The 19,210-nt window shown below is 44.2% G+C and overlaps 2 protein-coding genes across 6 annotated transcripts; one reads left to right on the plus strand and one right to left on the minus strand.

Moving 5' to 3' along the window:
- Window positions 1-2,710: 2,710 nt before the first annotated feature.
- On the plus strand, window positions 2,711-12,811 carry LOC148891572 (serine/threonine-protein kinase tousled-like 1-B). Of its 5 annotated transcripts, none has more exons than XM_089008322.1 (22): window positions 2,711-3,179; window positions 4,589-4,710; window positions 4,943-5,011; window positions 5,512-5,550; window positions 5,655-5,730; window positions 5,802-5,845; window positions 5,932-6,021; window positions 6,110-6,184; window positions 6,459-6,551; window positions 7,250-7,360; window positions 7,489-7,625; window positions 7,724-7,915; window positions 7,993-8,059; window positions 8,162-8,259; window positions 8,360-8,441; window positions 8,535-8,626; window positions 8,702-8,791; window positions 8,944-9,113; window positions 9,267-9,402; window positions 9,525-9,636; window positions 9,741-9,848; window positions 10,944-12,811. In XM_089008322.1, exons 1-22 carry the CDS (start codon window positions 3,056-3,058, stop codon window positions 11,103-11,105), a joined length of 2,289 nt encoding a protein of 762 aa, XP_088864448.1. In that variant the 5' UTR covers window positions 2,711-3,055; the 3' UTR covers window positions 11,106-12,811. The 5 variants fall into 5 exon arrangements, with proteins under 5 accessions (XP_088864448.1, XP_088864449.1, XP_088864451.1 ...); XM_089008323.1 differs by having other exon boundaries at window positions 5,938-6,021; XM_089008326.1 differs by having other exon boundaries at window positions 3,179-3,319.
- Window positions 12,812-13,563: 752 nt separating this feature from the next.
- On the minus strand, window positions 13,564-18,982 carry gorasp2 (golgi reassembly stacking protein 2). The gene is made up of 10 exons (XM_089007790.1): window positions 18,819-18,982; window positions 18,140-18,220; window positions 17,178-17,381; window positions 17,021-17,107; window positions 16,807-16,937; window positions 16,514-16,646; window positions 16,318-16,441; window positions 16,068-16,172; window positions 14,895-15,020; window positions 13,564-14,776 (listed from the first exon to the last, which is right to left on the minus strand). Exons 1-10 carry the CDS (start codon window positions 18,879-18,881, stop codon window positions 14,553-14,555), a joined length of 1,278 nt encoding a protein of 425 aa, XP_088863916.1. The 5' UTR covers window positions 18,882-18,982; the 3' UTR covers window positions 13,564-14,552.
- Window positions 18,983-19,210: the final 228 nt, after the last annotated feature.

Below are 19,210 nucleotides of genomic sequence, written 5' to 3' on the forward strand. Positions count from 1 at the left end.
GCTGTTACCATGGAAACCACTTGGCCCGGGGGGAAAAAAACAACAAAAAAACATATTACCGCGGGCAGGTGCTTATGAGTTGCTGTATGATTGTGTCTTCTCTGATCTCGAATGACCAGTGTCGCTCTGAAATGACCGCTGCACTAGTTTGACGTGTGATGGGGGACTCGCGTGTTCATAATTAGCAACTTGGACGTACTATCCAATTATATTTTCAAAAATTGGGTTAGTTGTTATCCCAACCGTATATACATACTGTACATTGGAACACTGACTGAACCGTGGTGTTGCAAAGGTAATTAAAAAAAGGACAAAATGTGGTCCAAATACCTAACTGCTGAATCATATTTTCATCTGCTTGTGTCTACGACCCTACAAGGAGGCAACAGCATATCGATGCAGTGCACCAAATTGGGAACAAAAGACCTTGTGCTGCTCGGGATGGATCACTATAGCATCCCACCTGCACACACCTCCCAAGCATAACCTGAACGAATGCATATATTGACGCTTTGCGGAGCAATGAAAAAATACAAAGCACATAGAAATATCAGAAATTATGTTCAATATTTTAAAACCAAATTCATTTTCCTCTTCAAAATGGTAATTGGGTATGACATCGAGCCCTCCTATCGCTGAAGTCATGTTTTTGTTTTTTAAGCACGGCATATATCCACTTTGTAAGGTCAACGAAACAGGAGAGTGTGAGTGATGGTGAGAGGAATGGGACCAGACTTGCTCAACAGAGTCATCAGCCCTGATGAGTCACAGATCTTTGAGTATGACCAAATGCCACTGTCACCATTCTTATATTTCAATCTTGGATAGACAAACAGTTCTCTGGAATGTTTTGAACACTCGCTTGAAGACCGTCCCTACTGTTTCCTAAAAATACATACACACATGACTTGGACTCTCTAGTCTTGTGGTTTCATGATACAACTTTTTCACTTATGATACAATACAGATAATGCAGCCTTGAGGCCTGTTCTGATACCAAAATTTATTCGATACCAGGAAGAATGATACATTTGCTTTTATTATTTTTTTATGATGACGTGTTAGTAGATGAGTTTAATTTCAAACAAAGAACAATGATCATCAACAGTATAGGTATTGAGTGGGGGGAATGAGACGTTTATTTCAAACATATGCGTTACATAAATTCAACCTCAAACATAAGAATATACTACACTTGAATGGTTACATAGGAATTAAAAGACCCTGAGAAGTCAACATACCTTTCGACGTATATGTTGTCCCCGTATGTTATACTTTTTTTTACATCATTTCAAATAATGTACAACGTACTACAACTTTTATACGGGAATTGTTTTTTTTTTAATTGTGAACTGATATTACAAAGACCATTTTGACTCGAATCCAGTTTGTCTCAACTGCTGGTAGCCAACGACAATGCTGCCGCCGATCGCTACTATTGTCACGGCAAACCAGCATGAGTAATCCTCAATCATATTTTTTTTATCGCTTTTTCTAACTGCGTACGGTCAGATTGATAAAAGCGTAAAAGCATAACGTGCACATGTGCGGTGTGTTGTCTATATTTCCGCATATGTTAGTGTTTTTTTTTAATTATTCCAAATAATGTATGGCGTACTACAGCTTTTATATGGGAATTGTAGTCATTTATTAGGGCAGCAATTAGCCAAGGTTGACAAGTATATGTCAATCAAAACAAATTATACAGTACTCTAAAGTACAAATTAATTTTAAACAAGATGTCTTGAACTTTGAAATGTTTTCAAAACTGAATTACCAATCAACTGGAAACAACTAATTTACCAGTTAATATCAAGTTGTAAAAGCTTGGCCAAAACAAACATGCGAACCAAACCTCAGAAGATGGAGGACACTGATTCGCTGTGGCGACCCCTTGAAGGGAAAAGCCGAAAGGAAAATAAGAATATCAAGTTGTAAAATTAACGACACCACTAGAGGCTCCCTCTGGTGGTATGTGAAAGAATCAATGAGTCAAACGTTCAAACTGTAAGTACAGTAGTGTTTAAAGCCTTTTTTAAATTGGAAGGACATTAGTGAAGTACACTTCTACGGGAATTCAAGTTTATGTCAACTACATTTCTATTTACATCTTTATTACGTTCATGGAGTGGCTTGTTCTGTAGCCACAGGGGGACACAACCCAGTGTCTTCTTGTGCCGGTCCCAAGCCCCGATAAATACAGAGGGTTGTGTCAGGAAGGGCATCCGACGTCAAAGCTTGGCCAAAACAAACATGCAAATCAAACCTCTGAAGATTGAGGACACTGATTCGTTGTGGCGACCCCTTGAAGGGAAAAGCCGAAAAGAAAAGAAGATTTGTATTTAATCTTTTAAACATGCTTTTATTTTCAGGCAATAATTTGTTTTTTTTTTTCGTATTTAATTTATTTTTTGGTTGACAGATGGTAATCTGTCTGTCTTTCTGTGCGCGCCCACGTGTACTGTACTATACTGTAAGTGCAGTACCCGTCAATTGTCTGTTGCGCGTTCCAGTGTCACCTCCAGAGGTTTCAGCCATTTTTTCGGGGTGTTTGTTGTTTTCGTCCAAGCGAGAGGCTGTTCTCGAGTCAAGGTGAAGCGGCGCCTTTCGGAGAGCATACGGTTGGTTTCAAGGCCAAAGAAACGATCCCAGATCAGTGACTCGTTCGTGTCACGCCCCCAGCCCACCCCACCACGCCCCCTTCCTCCGCCTTCAACATTCCCGCTCATCTCGCTGCTAGGTGATCGCTGTGGCCTCGCGATACCCTCCGATTGGAATCAAAGCCCCGTTCGAGAAGTGGATGCTGACAGGCGCGCCGCGCGTTGTAGTCGCTGGGTCATCATGCAAAGGTTATTACGCTGGATCCGCTCCATCGAGCCACCGAGGAAGCCGCTCCTCTACGACTGCAACATAAGAGACGTTTAGCGAAAACGAAGGAAAGCCACCGCCCGGGTTTCGGGGAAGGCGAGAGCAGGTGTGACTCGATGGAAGGTGGCTCGGCGATTCCTCGACCGACCGTGTGCGGGCAGGCTCCTCTCGTCGGCAAAGTGGCTTGATGAGTGTCCAAAGTAACAGTGGAAGTGGTGGAAGTTTGGAGGCGACGCCATCTTGGTCGCAGCTCTCCTCCTCCCCAACGATTTCTCAACAACATATAACGGCGACAGCAAAGCTCAAGGAAGGTACATGGAGCCCGACAAGTGTTAGGACGGGTGTCTTTCTGCGCCGAATTGGTGTTTTCGGGAAAGGGGCGATGTGGCTTTTTCGAGAAATGTCGTGCTAACATTTGTCGGAGTGAAAATGGATGTCAAGTTCACTGATGGTGCGTGTATTGGAAGCCAAACGTCAGCTGTCACTTGTGTTGACGGCTAGTCGAACGTAGCTTCGAGCTATCATGTACGCCGCACAAAGAACACGATTTCTTAAATATGGCCTCTGGTGTTGCGCTCTAGAGAATTTGTCGTTATTCGTTGAATAATTGTCGACGTTAGGTACTGTTAGTTGGCCAGCTGTAGTTTAATTACAACTACTTAGCTGCCGGGTATTTAAACGATTCTTAACATGAAATATAATTTTCGACATCCTCCTCAGAGCCACTGTTTACTTTTAAGGTGTCGAAATAACTCGAGAATGTTTAATCTATTGTAGTGTTGGAGTACTACCGTAGTATTTGCATTTTAAAGGTAGCGTAATTTAAAACAACGAGATTTGGAATTGGATTTGTACGAGTCATGTAAATTCTATACACGGTAAAAACCATACATATATGTATGTAATGTATATCCAACAAATGTAGCCCAAGTCGGACGCACAGACACACACGGTCCTTTGTCCTCAAATAACCTCGCACGGGCCTTGTTGTGTGCCGTGGCGCGATGCTTGAGGGTTTCATAATAGCCATTATTCCTTTTCAGGCATGCCCTGGTGCCAAAAGCTATGTAATGATGACAGCCAGATAATATCCAATAAGGAAACCCGCAGCCTGCAGCGTCAATAGGCAGTCGGGTGCAGAAAACCTGAGCTTCCCTCCCTTGGCAAGAGAATGTCACAAATCAAGGCTCGGACAAGACAGGCTGTTTATTTATGGTAGTTGGCAATGCAGTCTCTGAGATAGGTTTACTCACATTGTGAGGATATTTTCATCTAAAGAGGTTTCGTAGTTTGTTTTGTAATGCAAGACTATTTCGGGGAATGCATATAACCTGATTTTATACGCGATTCTTGCCCAATCGGAACTGTTTAGTTATTACCATGTGTCATTCGAGTTAGGCGTAGCACAGTGACATAATGAGATCAATCATTTGGAATGACATGTTTTGGAGTTAAAATTATCCTCCTCTGCTTGTTGTTTCATGGAGTCTGCTGTCTCCTGTTCGAATCAGCAGTGTCCCCTCCCAATGTCATTGGTCATCGTTGCATGACAGTGCATCTTTTAATGAGCCACCTGCAGTGCTGCCTTTATTCCACTCTCTTATTCGCCCATATGATATACTATCACTCCATTTCTTACCAGCAGTCACTTTGTCTGCCTTCGCTCCTCCTATTTATTACACAATGTCGTTTTGTTTTCACCCATGGAACCTTGCGCCAGTCCCAATGGAGGAGCTGCACAGCTTGGACCCCCGGAGACAGGAGCTTCTCGAGGCCAGGTTCACAGGAGCTGTCTGTGGCAACACAGGAGGCAGCACTGGGAGCATGAGTGGCGGTGCCAAGGTAACAGTACGCCCTGGAAAGTTTTTTTTTCATACAAAGACTCAAATGAAATATGAGTGTGGATTTCAGTTGTGTGTTACAGTCCACATGTTGGAAAATGGCCAAGTGACAAACCAAATAACTAAAGAACTAGCTTACTCCTGGACATCTTGAGAATGATCTTTGTTTTGCCGATGTTTACCCACCAAACGGACATACGTCCACTTATTTTTCTAAATGGTCCTTTGTGCAGGGTCTCGCCAACGAGTCATCCAACCACAGCTACGGAAGTCTCGGCTCATCCAGCGACAAGGAGTTTGAGGTAGCTCATTTGACTTTTACTGTCACTGTACGTCAAACTGGGCTGAAACATTTGACACTTTTGATGGATTATGCGGGTTTTTTGTTTTGTTTTTTACATCCATGTTTGCAAGTCTGAATAAAATCCAGAAGAAATTTGGTGGACCCTCCAAATACGTTTCAAATTATTACAGATTGAGATTTGTCAAGCCATGTGCAATTATTTTTTTCTACCCCTTTTTACCCTTTTTCTCCCCTTCTGTACGTTTTTTTTTACCCTTTTTTGAAGTCAGCAATTGTGACGGGAGTTAAGGACTTCCTAAGGCTCTTGTCACATAAAAACAATAACGTTAAAAAATAAATGATAAACATACAGGGATGGATAGATGGGGTCATTTGTAGAAAAGAACAGGCGGTCCGATTTATAGGGGACTGGATTGTCTTTTAGTTATTTTTATGCTCGCCCCACTTGATTCTCTTTCTCTCCCACCACCTGCGCATTTCCCTCTCTTCTCTGCGTAGATTTCTGATATGAAAAGAGGGAGCTCCCCCGCTTACTCAGTATGTACTCTCTCTTCCTGTTAAAAGCCTCCACAGGAGCCTCAGTAGGTAAAACACAGGGGATCTAAAACGTTTTCTCTCCTGCGCTGCGTCTCGACTTACAGACCCCAGAAAAGAAGCACTCGGAATCATCCAGGGGGAGGAAAAGGAAAGCCGACACCTATTCTGAGAGCAGTCAAGGTTTGGAAACTGAACAAGACAATTTTTTTTATATGATTTCTGATCGTCTTGTCTTCCAATTCATCATGCAGGAAAATCTTCTATGCGCGGCCCCAAGATCAGCGACTACTTTGATGTGAGATTTAGCTTTCGTCGGCCAAAAAGCTTCTCGTTTCCTTTCATGTCAATCGCACTTCATTCCATTTTCTCATCTCTGCAAAGTTCCAGGGTGGAAATGGCTCGAGTCCGGTGAGAGGCCTGCCATCAGCTCGCCGCTCCCCGCAGAACTCTCACTCGGCGCCCGGCTCTATTGTAAGCATCTTGCATAAGTACACGTTTCATAGAGCAACTGAGACTCCATCTTTTACACAGTTTAACATCAACAACATTGTCGTTGCAGATCCGCCAGAACAGCTCCTCCCCCACCAGTTTGTGTTTCGGGGAACACAATCCCAGATCCAGTAAATTTGTCCAGGTATTCTGAAGCTTTACCATCTCTCTCACACACGTGCGCACACAGTCTTGTAAGGACCGGCCTGCGGGTCCTCACTTGTCAAAAATGTCCTTACTACATATGGTATAAAATCATAGTGGTCCTCACAAAATAGCCGTACAAACTCACACACACACACACGGGTCTTCAGAATCAGAAAGCCTTTAATAGTCCCACAATTATGAAATTTGCAATCCTGAAGCTTTGTTTATTTCCTATGATGTCACTAACCCAAAATCCTCTTCTCCAATTTTAGACGGAATTAACGGGACTGAAACTTGCTGCCCTTGAGAGCAACAAGAACCTGGACCTGGAGAAGAAAGAGGGACGGATAGATGATCTTCTCAGGGTGGGTAGAATTTCCATATCAACATGCACACGTTAGATGGACGCAAACGTTTGTATTCAACGCAACTCTTGACTGTTTGGATACGATTAGCTTTTATTAGTCTCGCAGTGGAGAAATTTACATTTCACAGCAGTAAAGTTATGGAAGGAAAAGGAAAGAAAGAAGTAGCAAAACAAAATACAGGAGCTGCTGTTAAGGCAGCCACTCTCGCGGCGTCATCTTGAAGTCAAAAGAATAGAACAAAAATTATTCAATCTTAAGCACTTTGTCCACCCTCTTTGTTGTACGAAACAGTTCTAGATGAAAGAGGAGGGGATCAAACCCTTCTTTTCACCAGTGGATCAGTGAAGTCATGGTGAAATGTGCATGCCTGCTACAAGCTAAATGTTGAAAGCAAAGACAAAGCTGTAGCATCCGTGGACTAGAGATTGTCTCACATCTCCTGTCTCACGAAAATCCGCTTCAATTCCAAGCCGCGAGAGTTCCACAATTTAGGGGGTAGATTTGAGCATGTTAAAAACTTTTGGGGTGAAGTTGAACTCGGTTGCGAGTGACGCTGTTTCACTGGTCCAACAGCAGTAAAGTTTGACTGCCGATTCTCTTCCGGATCGTCGTTCGCACAGACATGCAGTTGAGCGTGATGGGCCGTGTTTTATGTCTGTCTATGCATCTTTTTTTTCCTTTTTAATCCCACACAGGCAAACTGTGACCTGCGGAGGCAGATTGATGAACAACAAAAACTCCTTGAGAAATACAAGGAGAGACTCAACAAGTGTATTACTATGAGCAAGAAACTCCTCATCGAGAAGGTCTGTTTCTGAGCATCGTGTGCGCGCTCTACTCACGTGCCTTTTCAGGTTGCGATGTGTGCGGTAGCACAATTCAATGTGGGCTAATTGTATCCGAATACTGTAAAAGAGGTGATATGTTTGGACAGAGCACCCAGGAGAAGCAGTCATGCCGCGAGAAAAGCATGCAAGACCGTCTCCGTCTCGGCCATTTCACCACGGTGAGACACGGAGCGTCCTACACGGAGCAGTGGACCGACGGATATGCATTCCAGAACCTGATGAAGTGAGAGGCTGTCAATATGTGTATCGCCGCTGTTTTGGTTTTTTACTTTTGCCGTCGGGGGTTTTGGTAGCAAAAAACTAACGCGCGGCTGTGCGCAGGCAACAAGAAGGCATCAACCAGCAGAGGGAGGACATTGAACGACAACGAAAGCTGCTTGCTAAGAGGAAGCCGCCCAATCCCGCGTCGCCCTCCCTTTCCATGGCCTCCGCCTCGGAACCCAAGCAGAGAAAAACCAAGGTGGTCAACGGCAACGATTCCGACCCTTTCCTCAAGCCGTCGCTGCCTCAGCTGTGAGTGAAAGGAAACCCATCTGCGACATCGACCCAAACTCTTTTACACAACTGCCATATTTGTATCTTTATTTTAGATTGACCCTGGCTGAGTACCATGAGCAGGAAGAGATATTTAAGCTTCGCCTTGGACATCTGAAGAAGGTCAGTCGCAAGGCCCATTTCATGCAGTTTTCTTCACGCCGTTTTGCCAAATCTCCCGAATTACATACAAAAAAAGCCGAAACTGTGAATGTCCTTATGCAGGAAGAGGCCGAGATCCAAGCGGAGCTGGAGCGGTTGGAGCGTGTGAGGAACCTCCACATCAGAGAACTGAAGAGGATAAACAACGAAGACAGCTCGGCGTAAGTCCAAACTCCGTCGGGTTCGTTTCCGAAAGGGCGTTGAAAGAGAGGCGGCAAAGACACAACATGGCTGACGACGCCTTCCTCCTCCTTCGCGCAGGTTTAAAGACCACCCGACACTAAACGAAAGGTACCTACTGCTGCACTTGCTGGGCAGGGGCGGCTTCAGCGAAGTCTACAAGGTAAAATAAATCTCCGAAAGGGGCTGTGCTCCCGCTGCGTCTTTTGCTCATCACGTTGCGATACAAATTCGTTTTTGCCTCGTCACCCGCCAGGCTTTTGACTTATTTGAGCAGCGCTACGCCGCTGTTAAAATCCACCAGCTCAACAAGAACTGGAGGGAGGAGAAAAAAGAGAACTACCACAAGTAGGCGGCCAGCGATTTTTGAATCCCAAGTCACGCCGCAAACAAGAACCGTGTTTGTCATTTCCGCGCTCTTAGGCACGCGTGCAGAGAGTATCGGATACACAAACAGCTGGACCATCCCAGAATAGTCAAACTCTATGCCTATTTCTCCCTGGATACTGACACGTGAGTCACCTTTGGCCATGAGCCGGTTCCATCGGAGTTGTTGCAATATCGTAGGAATTTTGTGTTGATTCTTGGCAACGAAAATCCACTTTTCAAGCTTTACGTTTGAAGCCTGAAAAGGGCCACACTCTCTCTTTCTCTCTCTCCTCCAGGTTCTGTACAGTTCTGGAGTTCTGCGAAGGCAACGATCTGGACTTCTACCTGAAGCAAAACAAGCTGATGTCCGAGAAGGAGGCCCGCTCCATCGTCATGCAGATTGTCAGCGCGTTGCGCTACCTCAATGAAATTAAACCTCCCATCATTCACTACGACCTCAAGCCCGGTGAGTGGAAATTGGTAACATCTGAAATAAATTGACTTCAAGAAGACATTTTCACAATTTTAAAACGGTTCCCGGGCGGCTTAATAATAAAAATAAATACCCGAGGATCGAGAACTGGATTGCGCTTTCAGCGCCTTTGTCCAAACGCCACAGGTAACATCTTATTAGTGGACGGAACTGCGTGTGGCGAAATCAAAATCACAGACTTTGGCCTGTCAAAGATTATGGACGATGACAACTACGGCGTCGACGGGATGGACCTCACATCTCAGGGAGCGGGCACCTACTGGTAAAACTCGCGACCACGACTGCTATCGTCTCAGTTCTGTGCCATCAGGTCTTTGAACTGTGCAATGATAATGTGTTTGTGTATGTGTCTGTGTCTCTGCATGTGTATGTGTGTGTCACCAGGTACCTCCCTCCAGAGTGTTTTGTGGTGGGCAAGGAACCGCCCAAAATTTCAAATAAGGTGGATGTCTGGTCTGTGGGCGTGATCTTCTTCCAGTGCCTCTATGGACGCAAGGTAAACGTCCAATGAACAGATCCACATCTGAATATGTGGGTGTTTGTGTGGATGTAGGTTCTGATTATTACCCCCCCCCCCCTCCATGGTTTTTGTTTCCCCAGCCGTTTGGTCATAACCAGTCCCAGCAGGATATCCTCCAGGAAAACACCATCCTCAAAGCCACTGAGGTCCAGTTCCCCGCTAAACCGCAGGCTAGCACAGAGGCCAAGGTGCGAGGACCCTCAGCATGTTGATGAAAGAATCATTCACTGCCAGACGATGTGCAAAAATGTGTCCACTCCAGTGCCAGTGTTTTTGTCAGTTTCACTGAAATTGCAGGACGCACACAATATTGAGTTTTAGGGCGACATAAACATTCAATATAGCATTAGAAACCTTAGACTCTCTTATTTCATCAGAAAAAAAGTTAATTCCTAAGTTATATGGTTCTGGAGTTATGTGAGCTTAAAATCGGGGCGGCTGTACAAAATACAATACAATGCATACATACTGCTTTATATACTAGAGTCTAGACCATAGGTGTCAAAGACAAGGCCCGGGGGCCAAATCCGGCCCGCCGCATCATTTTCTTCGGCCTGCGAAAGCAAATCACACTTCGGAAATTCCATGACCTAACCATCCAACCATGAAATCCTAACCAGAATTTCATATTTTTGGATGTCAACCAAAATAACGTCATTATTCTTGACTTCAGATTTTAAAAGTATTCATTACGTAATTTGTTGTGCGCTCTATATGTAATCTGTAGAAGCGATTAATTAAACATTGTAATGGCTTCCCCAAATGCATAACGTCCCTCGAGAGGAAACCATAACTACAATGTGACCGACTGCAAAAAAATTACACCCCTGCCTTAGAATCTCTTCTTTCATTAGGTAAAAAAGAGTTAATTCCTAAGTTATATGGTTCTGGAGTAATCTGAGCTTGAAATCGGGGCGGCTGTAAAAAAATACCATACAATGCATACATACTGATTTATCAAAGCGATAACATGGACAAAAGGCTAATGCCCCCTCTTGGAAGAAAAAAAAAACACTACAAGAGGTCTGACCAGTGCTCTATCGGCAACCCCGCAAGAAAAACAAAAACCCGAACAAATTCAGGAATGGCGCTCAACGTCACACTTTTCAATTCCCAAATCAATTTGGGAATGGCAGTGAATGTTAATAACTCTGCTCAACTTTGAGCGCAGTCTAACAATGCTGTTATGCGTTGCGGTAGTAATGTACAAAATAATTTTGTCTTTTGTCATCAAAGTCATCCTTGAATATAAACGCAGCACTCATCCCGCCTCTGCTCTGCAGGCATTTATCCGCCGCTGTCTGGCGTACCGCAAGGAGGACAGGTTCGACGTGCACCAGCTGTGTTCCGATTCCTACCTTCTTCCTCACATGAGACGCTCAAACTCGTCTGGCTCGCTGCAGCCCGCCGCCGTCGCTGCCGCCTCGTCGCTTGCCAGCTACTGACGGGCTCGAGTTGCGATCGACAGCACCGCCGGATCATCGTTTGTGGAAATTTTCTTTTAAAACCAGAGAACTTCCAAAATGGTTGGATGAGTTACAAAAAAGAAAGCTGAATTGAAAGGAAATACTAGCAGAAAGATGATACAATAGGCTGTGACACTCTGGCTTTAACGGTGAAAGAGAGAAAACATCTCGAGTTGGAGCCACGTGAAGCGAGGAAGAGAAAAAAGATCCCCTTCCCTGGCGGACTATATTCAGCGAGCCCTCGGGGAAACTTTCCCACGGATTGAAGATGCCCCTTTTTTGTGTGCGCCGCTCAAGATGGCTGAGTGGATTTTCATCAGAAAGACTTCAGCCTCCAAGGACGATAACTTGGAGACGTTTGTCCTTCCGTTGACACAAAGGATGATGCATCTCATTATTGGGGCACGTCGGTGATGATCAGTGAAATCCAGATAATTAAAAAAAAATCTGGTGTCAATTTGCACTTCCAATCCAGATTTGTGGTCTTCTGGTGCCACAGGTTTGTTGAATTGACAATGGTCTGCAATTTACAACAGACATGTCCCAATGCATTGTTGCTGAAATCACTTCCCCCTTTTTTTGGCCTTGCGGATTATTATGATAGAAGCAGGAAAGACGTTGATTAATTAACCCTTTTGTGTAACCTAATAACGCAAGAAACTGTCCACTGTAGTAACCTGTGAGGTCATGACAAGTTTTCAGTTGTCAACACGCTTGGGCGCACAACTATTTGCTTTCAGGCTCTGAATAATACAAGCTGACTCCGCATTGCCCGGTGCCGACATCCCACCATTAACTCACTTATCCCCACCTTTGCAGTCTGTCTGGCAGACGGTTGAAAACGGTAGAAGTCTTAGCGCCATCTCAAACAGTACAAGTGCAAGGTTGGTACTGGTTATAGCACGTCAAACAAATGGAATGTCAAATTCTGACACGCACAGAAAATGAGTTGTCGTTTTGATAGTGGCTTGCAATCGACTATACGTGAGGCAGTGAAGGGGCATGAGTGCAATTTGTAGTTGGTTGACTAAGACGTGGGGTGTAAACTGCTAGCTCAGTTTTTTTTTTTTTTTTTTTTTTTGGGGGGGGGGGGGGCGTGTGGGTTGTAATAAATTAAGTCAAAACTGTTTATTTTCACAGCAAAAGGTTGACTGACTTCCAGCTCGCTCTCATCTCTTAGATGGAAAATAACTCAATTTTTGTGACATTTGAGGATGCGCTAGTCTATTTTGTATTTTAATACATTTGAGTTACTACTAATAGTTGCTGGATGGACCCAACGTCTGTTGCTTTTTGGTGTCCTTGTTCAAGCCAAAACGCGTGATTAATAGACTTCGAGCTTTGTCTTTGCGGAATGCTAATGGTAGTGTCAATTCGTCTTTTCAACCCATATTGTACTAATGTGTCATTTTAAGTTGAAACATCACTGCTCAAAGCCACCAAGGCCCAGAAAATATTGTATTTTTTAAATGTATGTTTGACTGAAGCATCCCTAATTCAATCAACACCACCCGACCCCTCTCACCTTTAGGAGCATGACGTGCATACCTTGTTTAATGACATTTTTCATGTGGAGACAGACGTCATGCGCAGCAGTTATAAGCAACATGTCGGACCATATTTGCAGGAAGGGGGTCAACACTAGGCCGTGCCATTCAAATGCAATAAAGACTGCCTTCAATGTCTATGTTGCCGCTGTTTTTGCTTACGTGAATGGATACGACCTCGGTTAATGTATGCAAGTCAAGTTGTTCAATTATACAACACACCAAAAATGATTGATGCTTCTTAGATTCATCTTGAACTCTCACCTGAAGGCCAAATATCAACTACCCTCACAACTGTATTTCGAGGTTATAATTTGGAGTAAAATATTCCCCATTATTGGATGATTTATTTGATTAGTTGTAAGACTACCTCATTACTGAGGCAAAATGTCACCAATTGAAAGGGACTACTAGCTGAACAGCAAAAATCTCAAATAAATGCATGAACGACTACTGTATATGGAATGCTATTTGAGCATGTTTTAATATTAAGGTTGGTGTCGTAATAGTAGTTCTGGTGTGAAAGAAAATGTCACTATTAAGACATAGTGGTTCTCCCAGGTGACCGAATTGCCTAATTAGGGAGTACGACGAACCTGCGAGTAATTAGACTGGATACCAAAGTGCTGCAATGGTTTCCCGTGGACAAACACTAACAAAGTGAATGAGGGGGACTAGCAGCGCACCTTTTTTTATCACAAGCGACGAACAAAAGGTATGTCGACGTTTTCTTTATGGTCAAGGCAGGCGGTGGTGTACAAAGTGATATTCTGGACAAAATACGACAGGGTCGTCTGACTTTGTACTTTAGTTCATGACTTTCGAGAGGAAGCCATTTTCCCCAACCGACACTTACCATCAGTTAACATAAAGAAGGACAAGGCGACGTGTAAAATTGGTTTGGCTTTATTGCTTGTCCAGTACATGTATTTAGATTTTTCTCCATTTCATTGTTTATAGTGACATCTTGTGGTTATTCTGCGTAACTTCGAACAAATGAAACAAAGGACTGAACGGCCTCAGTATTGTTGGCTTTATGATGTACACAGTATGGCTGAATTAGTCAATTCGAAGAAAATAAAACGAGGACAAGGTAATCTGAATCAACTCGGTGATCTAAAACCACAGGCAGATCTAAAATTCGAATATCACATAAACCATTTCATCGGTAGTTCAATTCAAACATTTAAAATTTCCTATTTGTAGTGTTGGTGTAGATTCATTAAAAAACTCAACCGATTTTAAATTGTAATCATTTTGATGAGTGTAATTTCCTGAAGAAAATCTTCAGTTTTTGCTCTGACCCACATAAGTTTTTCGTAATACCGTATTCTACTTTGTGATGGACTGGTAAACGCCAGGAATACAAGACAGATTTTCTTAATTATTCACCATTTATATACGGAATTCATTTTATACAATGACTGTACCAAGGTTAGTACAACAGTGTTCTTTCTTTTCTTCTGTGTAAGACCGCTTGAAGAATGATTATAAACGGCTTGTTTGCTCATACAGTGTATATAAAAAGGGAATGAATGAATATTTCAGTCAATACCAGAACACTGAACATTCTCAAACAGAAGAAATGACACCACAAAAGGGCAAAATGAAGAAACTCGCAGAAGTAAATCGCAAAGTGAAATGTGATTAAAGGCAAGCTGCAGTGCGGCCCAGTCCCCCACCGCAATGTAACAATCTGTTTATGAAAACGTTTTTTTTTCTTCATAAAACTCACTCACACCTGGAATCTCTAACCGGGTGCAACCTGTCCCTCTCGGCAAAATAAATAGAAAACTAAAGACAGAAAGAAACGAGAGGGGAAAAAAGCCATGTGTGTGTGTTTTTGGTTCGATGGTTGAGAGAGAGCTACATTCCCAGGTTACGAGGAGGTAAGTGTTGTCTCAGAAGAAGGCTGCAGTTCCGTGATGTTTGTGACGTCGCCGACATGCGCCGAGGCAGGTGTTACCGTGACGGAGGCCGAGGGGGTGACGGAAGTTGGCAGAACGGGGGCAATGCCCTGCGGCAGGAGAGGAGTCAGCTGGGAGGGCAGCATGGTGGGGAGAGGGGGCAGAGGTGCCAGGCCAGGTATATTCAGAGGGGTGACTGCAACAGGGTGAGGGGGGGGGGGGTCACATGATATACAACATAAATACATATTTTTTCCTAATTAAAGTCAAGTGAAGTGTGGCTCGCGGGCTTGTGAACAACGGGAGTTATATACCTGTGGTTCCGGCTGGCATTAAGGGGGTGGTGCCCGCGAGTGAGATGGCGCCGAGGTCCGGGAGGGGCAAATTGAGATTGGGAAGGTTGGGTAGAGGTGGTAAGCCACCCACAAGGGGCATCAAGCCTAAAGAAAAACACAACATCAGCGGTGTGTCTGGGAAATTCAAAATAGGGCCAAGTTGACCCACTTGTGTCTGAAAAGGGGGGCCACATTCTAAAATGGATGGGACTACATTGTCCAAGTGTACTAATATGGTTGAAATAAAGTAAAATACATTAATTGGAGCATGATATTTTATAAATTGCAAATGTAAAAACATTATTTGACTAAAATCTATTTTTCTAATATATGAACAACTTATTCAAGTCAAAGAAATTATTCATACATAAAAACATTTTCTATTGTCTTTAGTTACTGCACAATCCTTTGCTATTTTGATATTCTACGGTATTACAAAGACAAAGAAAAGACTTGACAATATTTCTTACGGGTGACTACTTAAAAATTTCCAATGTGTCTCAACAGCTCTGAAATCATCCCAAATATCCACAAAAATTGAATCGTGAACAGCAGTTTGCTCCAATGAACTGTCATTACCCTCCAATGACTTATTAGATTGTTTCTTAAAAAACGAGAATGTTTGTTAGCTGCCAGTCTTTTTGTAATTTTACTCCTGTTCTCACACTCCATCCGCCATGTTTGATGTAAATACTGTAATACACCATAGGTAAAAGAATATTTAATAAGCCCTTTCGGCAGTTTCTGGCGAATCACGGAAAAGCCCGAAATATCCTCTAAGATAACTTTGGAGCGCACTGAAACAAATGTGCGGTGATTATGGCTCGATATCGGTCAGGCAAGATGGCAGATGACGGAAAATGAACAGTTTAAATGCAGTTTCACTAAATTTGTTTTTTTTTTTACCTATTTTAACAGATGTCATATGTGGCGCAGATCATGTAGCAATATGCGCTAATCGTAATAGACATGCGCCGGTCCTGGCGCAGCGTAGTCGCAAAGTTACGGCAATGGCTGTCAAAATGTGGAAATGGCGCAACCTGCATTTGTATATTATGAAAACCCACACGAGCAAAAACTAAGTTAATCAGCGAGACAACCAAATGTGTGGTGTCCTTGTGGGAGTCCAAAAAAAACAAAAAAGGGACTCACCCGGTAGCGTGGTGGTGGGGTTGAAGCTGGCCGCGGAAGGATTGAGAGGAGCGAGGGGACTGAGGGACGGATTGGAGGAAGGGAGGAGAGGAACTGTGGGCAAACCTGGTCAGGGAGGAAAGACCCGCAGTTGACAGGTCAGCACAGTTTCTATCAGTGCGCCACTAACAAGGTTACTGAGCCTTTTTGATTCCCAAAATTCAAACATGTCAGATCACACATCCATGTTAATAAAAAAGACACAACTTACCCGTCTGCAGTTCACTCGGCATAGTGGGCGGAGCTGTATTGATCGAAAGGCCCGACAGCGAATCTTCAAGGCCAGGGGGGAGTGTGGGGGCTGCAAGAGGCGGGGTCACGGCCGACAACTGGACCTGAGGGATTGTATGTTCATTCTTTCAGCTCCTTTTCAACTCGTCGTTAATATCCCGAGAATGAAGTAAGACCTCGGTAAATCCGTCCTTTATCGGGCTGACGGGCTCGCCGGACGCATTCCCCGGGAAGCTAATCTTCTTCCCTTCCTCAAAAGGTCGCGTTGGAATCCGATGGAGGTATCCGTAGCCAATTCCGCATCCAAGGCTGCGGTGAGAGGATGACATTTTCGACAAATCTGAGATGAACCCGCCTTTAAAATCAGCTGCAGATTTGCTTTTGGGAACATTTTGTGACTGATGCTTCCTTCCCCCAATGGCGAATGATTTGGACCAAAAATGAAATAATATGCTAGCCTCCTAATTACCTTCCCTCTCCTCCCCAGGCACCGTTGGGCGTGATGACCACCTCCCTGCAGTTGTCGGTGTCCGTGTTGTACACGTACAGCTTGAGTCCCTTCCCCTCGTGGCTCTCGATCAAAGAGAACAAGTCTTCGGACTGCGCGCAGGGGAAAAAGACGCAGTCGTCACAACCAGAGAACCCGTCAGGACATGCGTGGACATCCTGTCCCCATCGCCCACCTCATTCATGACAGTGTCAGCTCCAATGATGTAGTCGCTGTGCGGTCTCAAACCAGCGAGGGCCGCGGGCGAATTGGGCTCCACTTCCTGCGGAGCGAGCGTCAAGTGAGCGTTTGGGTGCGACATCGTTAGCGAAACAGCTACGAGGTCTACGTACGAGGACGTGCCAAACGTTCTCGTTGGCGCCTTCAAAGCTGCAGAAGCGAATGGAGACGCCGAGCAAGCCCTGCCCCCCCCACAGGTTGCTGGGGGTGACTGTGGACTCGCGCAGCTCCAGCGTCTTGGAAGAGTAGACCAACATCTTGACTGGTTTCTCGACGCTGGCTTTCAGAAGGTCCTTCAAGGTGTCATTGTCCTTGTTCTGTGGAGCGGGAGCCAAATAGAAGCCGGGACAAAGGTAAGACAGTCTTCCTGCTACTCGGTCGGGGATTTGTCAACAAGACTTTGTGTATTTTTTGTTGATACGATAAAGCGGATTTTTATTTCCTCCACAGTGTAGGAAATAAAAATGTTGCTCACATTCCAGACAGTTTAGCAAATTTCTTCGTTGCTAAGGTGATTCAGAAAAGCCACTTAACTCATTCACTGCCAGACATGTGCAAAAATGTGTCCACTCCAGTGCCAGGGTTTTTGTCATTTTCACTCAAATTGCAGAATCCATAGAATATTGAGTTTTAGGGCTACATCAACATAAACAGTGTTTCTTCAGAAATCAAAGAGTTAATTTGCACGTTATATGGATCTGGAGTTATATGAGCATGAAATGAGGGTGGCGGCCCAAAATACAATGCAATACATACATGGTTGATATAGGGCTTATACAACAGCTGAAGCTGTAACAAAGCGCTAACCAGGAAAGAAGGGACATGCTGGCCCCTTGTGCAAAAGAAGAACAACATTGCCAGAGGCCATGGCCAGCGCTCTATTGGCACCCAATCATGAAAAAACTCAACCCGAACAAAGTCGGAAATGGCGCTCTACGTCCTATTTTCAATTCCTGAATAATTTTGTGAATGCCAGTGAATGAGTTAAATGTATCATGAGAACATCACTAGCGTAGCAACACGGCAAAAACAAGCACGTTGCTTGCTTCTCTTCTCCATTCCACTCTTGACTTACCAGTCGGGTGTTATTGATGGATACAATGAAGTCAAAAAAAGGTTCCAGTCCTGCTCGGTGACCTGGAGAGTTTTCCTGAACCTGCAAGACAAAGTAGGCATGGCAATTAGGAATTAGACCTCTGGATTTAATGTGATTCTCACAGTCAGAAAGATAGTAGAAAACACGGAACCCCCGTCTTCAAGCGAAGATTCGTGACACTAAATATTTTTTTCTGTCTGCTAAAGCGAATGTCAATGGCATAGAAGTGCCAAAAATTGGCATTTAGCCCACGACGCGAAAGTTAAAATAAACCTGAGCACAGAGAATGGCGCAATCGACTAAAACATTTATTGTTACACGCACAAATATGCAGCATGACATAAAATAAGTTCCACACACCATTCAATGGATGTCAACCAGTTTTGTCAGGTGTCATTCACTGTAGCCGCGTAGCATGTAGGTTCTAGCAACAATAAAGCTCCGGGGCAAGTATGTTTGACACGTTGCCTCTCGTGGGGCTAAAGTAGCAAACATGATAGAAAACATGGCCAACTCCCACCCGAGATGTGTTTCTCCACCGAAAACGCCCCACCTGACATCCAACTTTTGAGTTCTTGCACTGTGCTGGCAAATGAGCAATGCTAGGCTACATGCTATGAGCAAAATTTCGCTACGGAAATGCGTGCAAAAAACTCACCCGGAGGACGTGGTAGCCCTCGGAGCCACCGCCCGGTATCTCCACACTCTGCGATCCTCCCATGATGGAGCTGTCTTGAGGCTTTGGCAGGTTTTATGGCAAACTGATTCCGGGGAAGGATCAAAGTACCCGACTACTTGTACTCACCGGGTACACGTCGTCAAATCGGTAGTCATCTGCTGCGCATGCGCCGGACGTGGCAGGAAGTACCGTCAGTCATCCCGGGTTGGAAATACGTATTCACATCCCCAATTCATCTCTAGCATTAATCATGAACATTTTTATTAGATGCTTCAATGTTGCTAAACGTGGTTGCTTTTTCCGTGCTATTAATTTGTGTGTTACATGTATAATTTTATCGTGATGATAAAATCTAACGTTGAGGTTCAATA

This window comes from Hippocampus bargibanti, linkage group LG11 (assembly GCF_051943395.1).
Source record: "Hippocampus bargibanti isolate YZ-2025 linkage group LG11, ASM5194339v1, whole genome shotgun sequence".
Lineage (NCBI taxonomy): Eukaryota > Metazoa > Chordata > Actinopteri > Syngnathiformes > Syngnathidae > Hippocampus > Hippocampus bargibanti.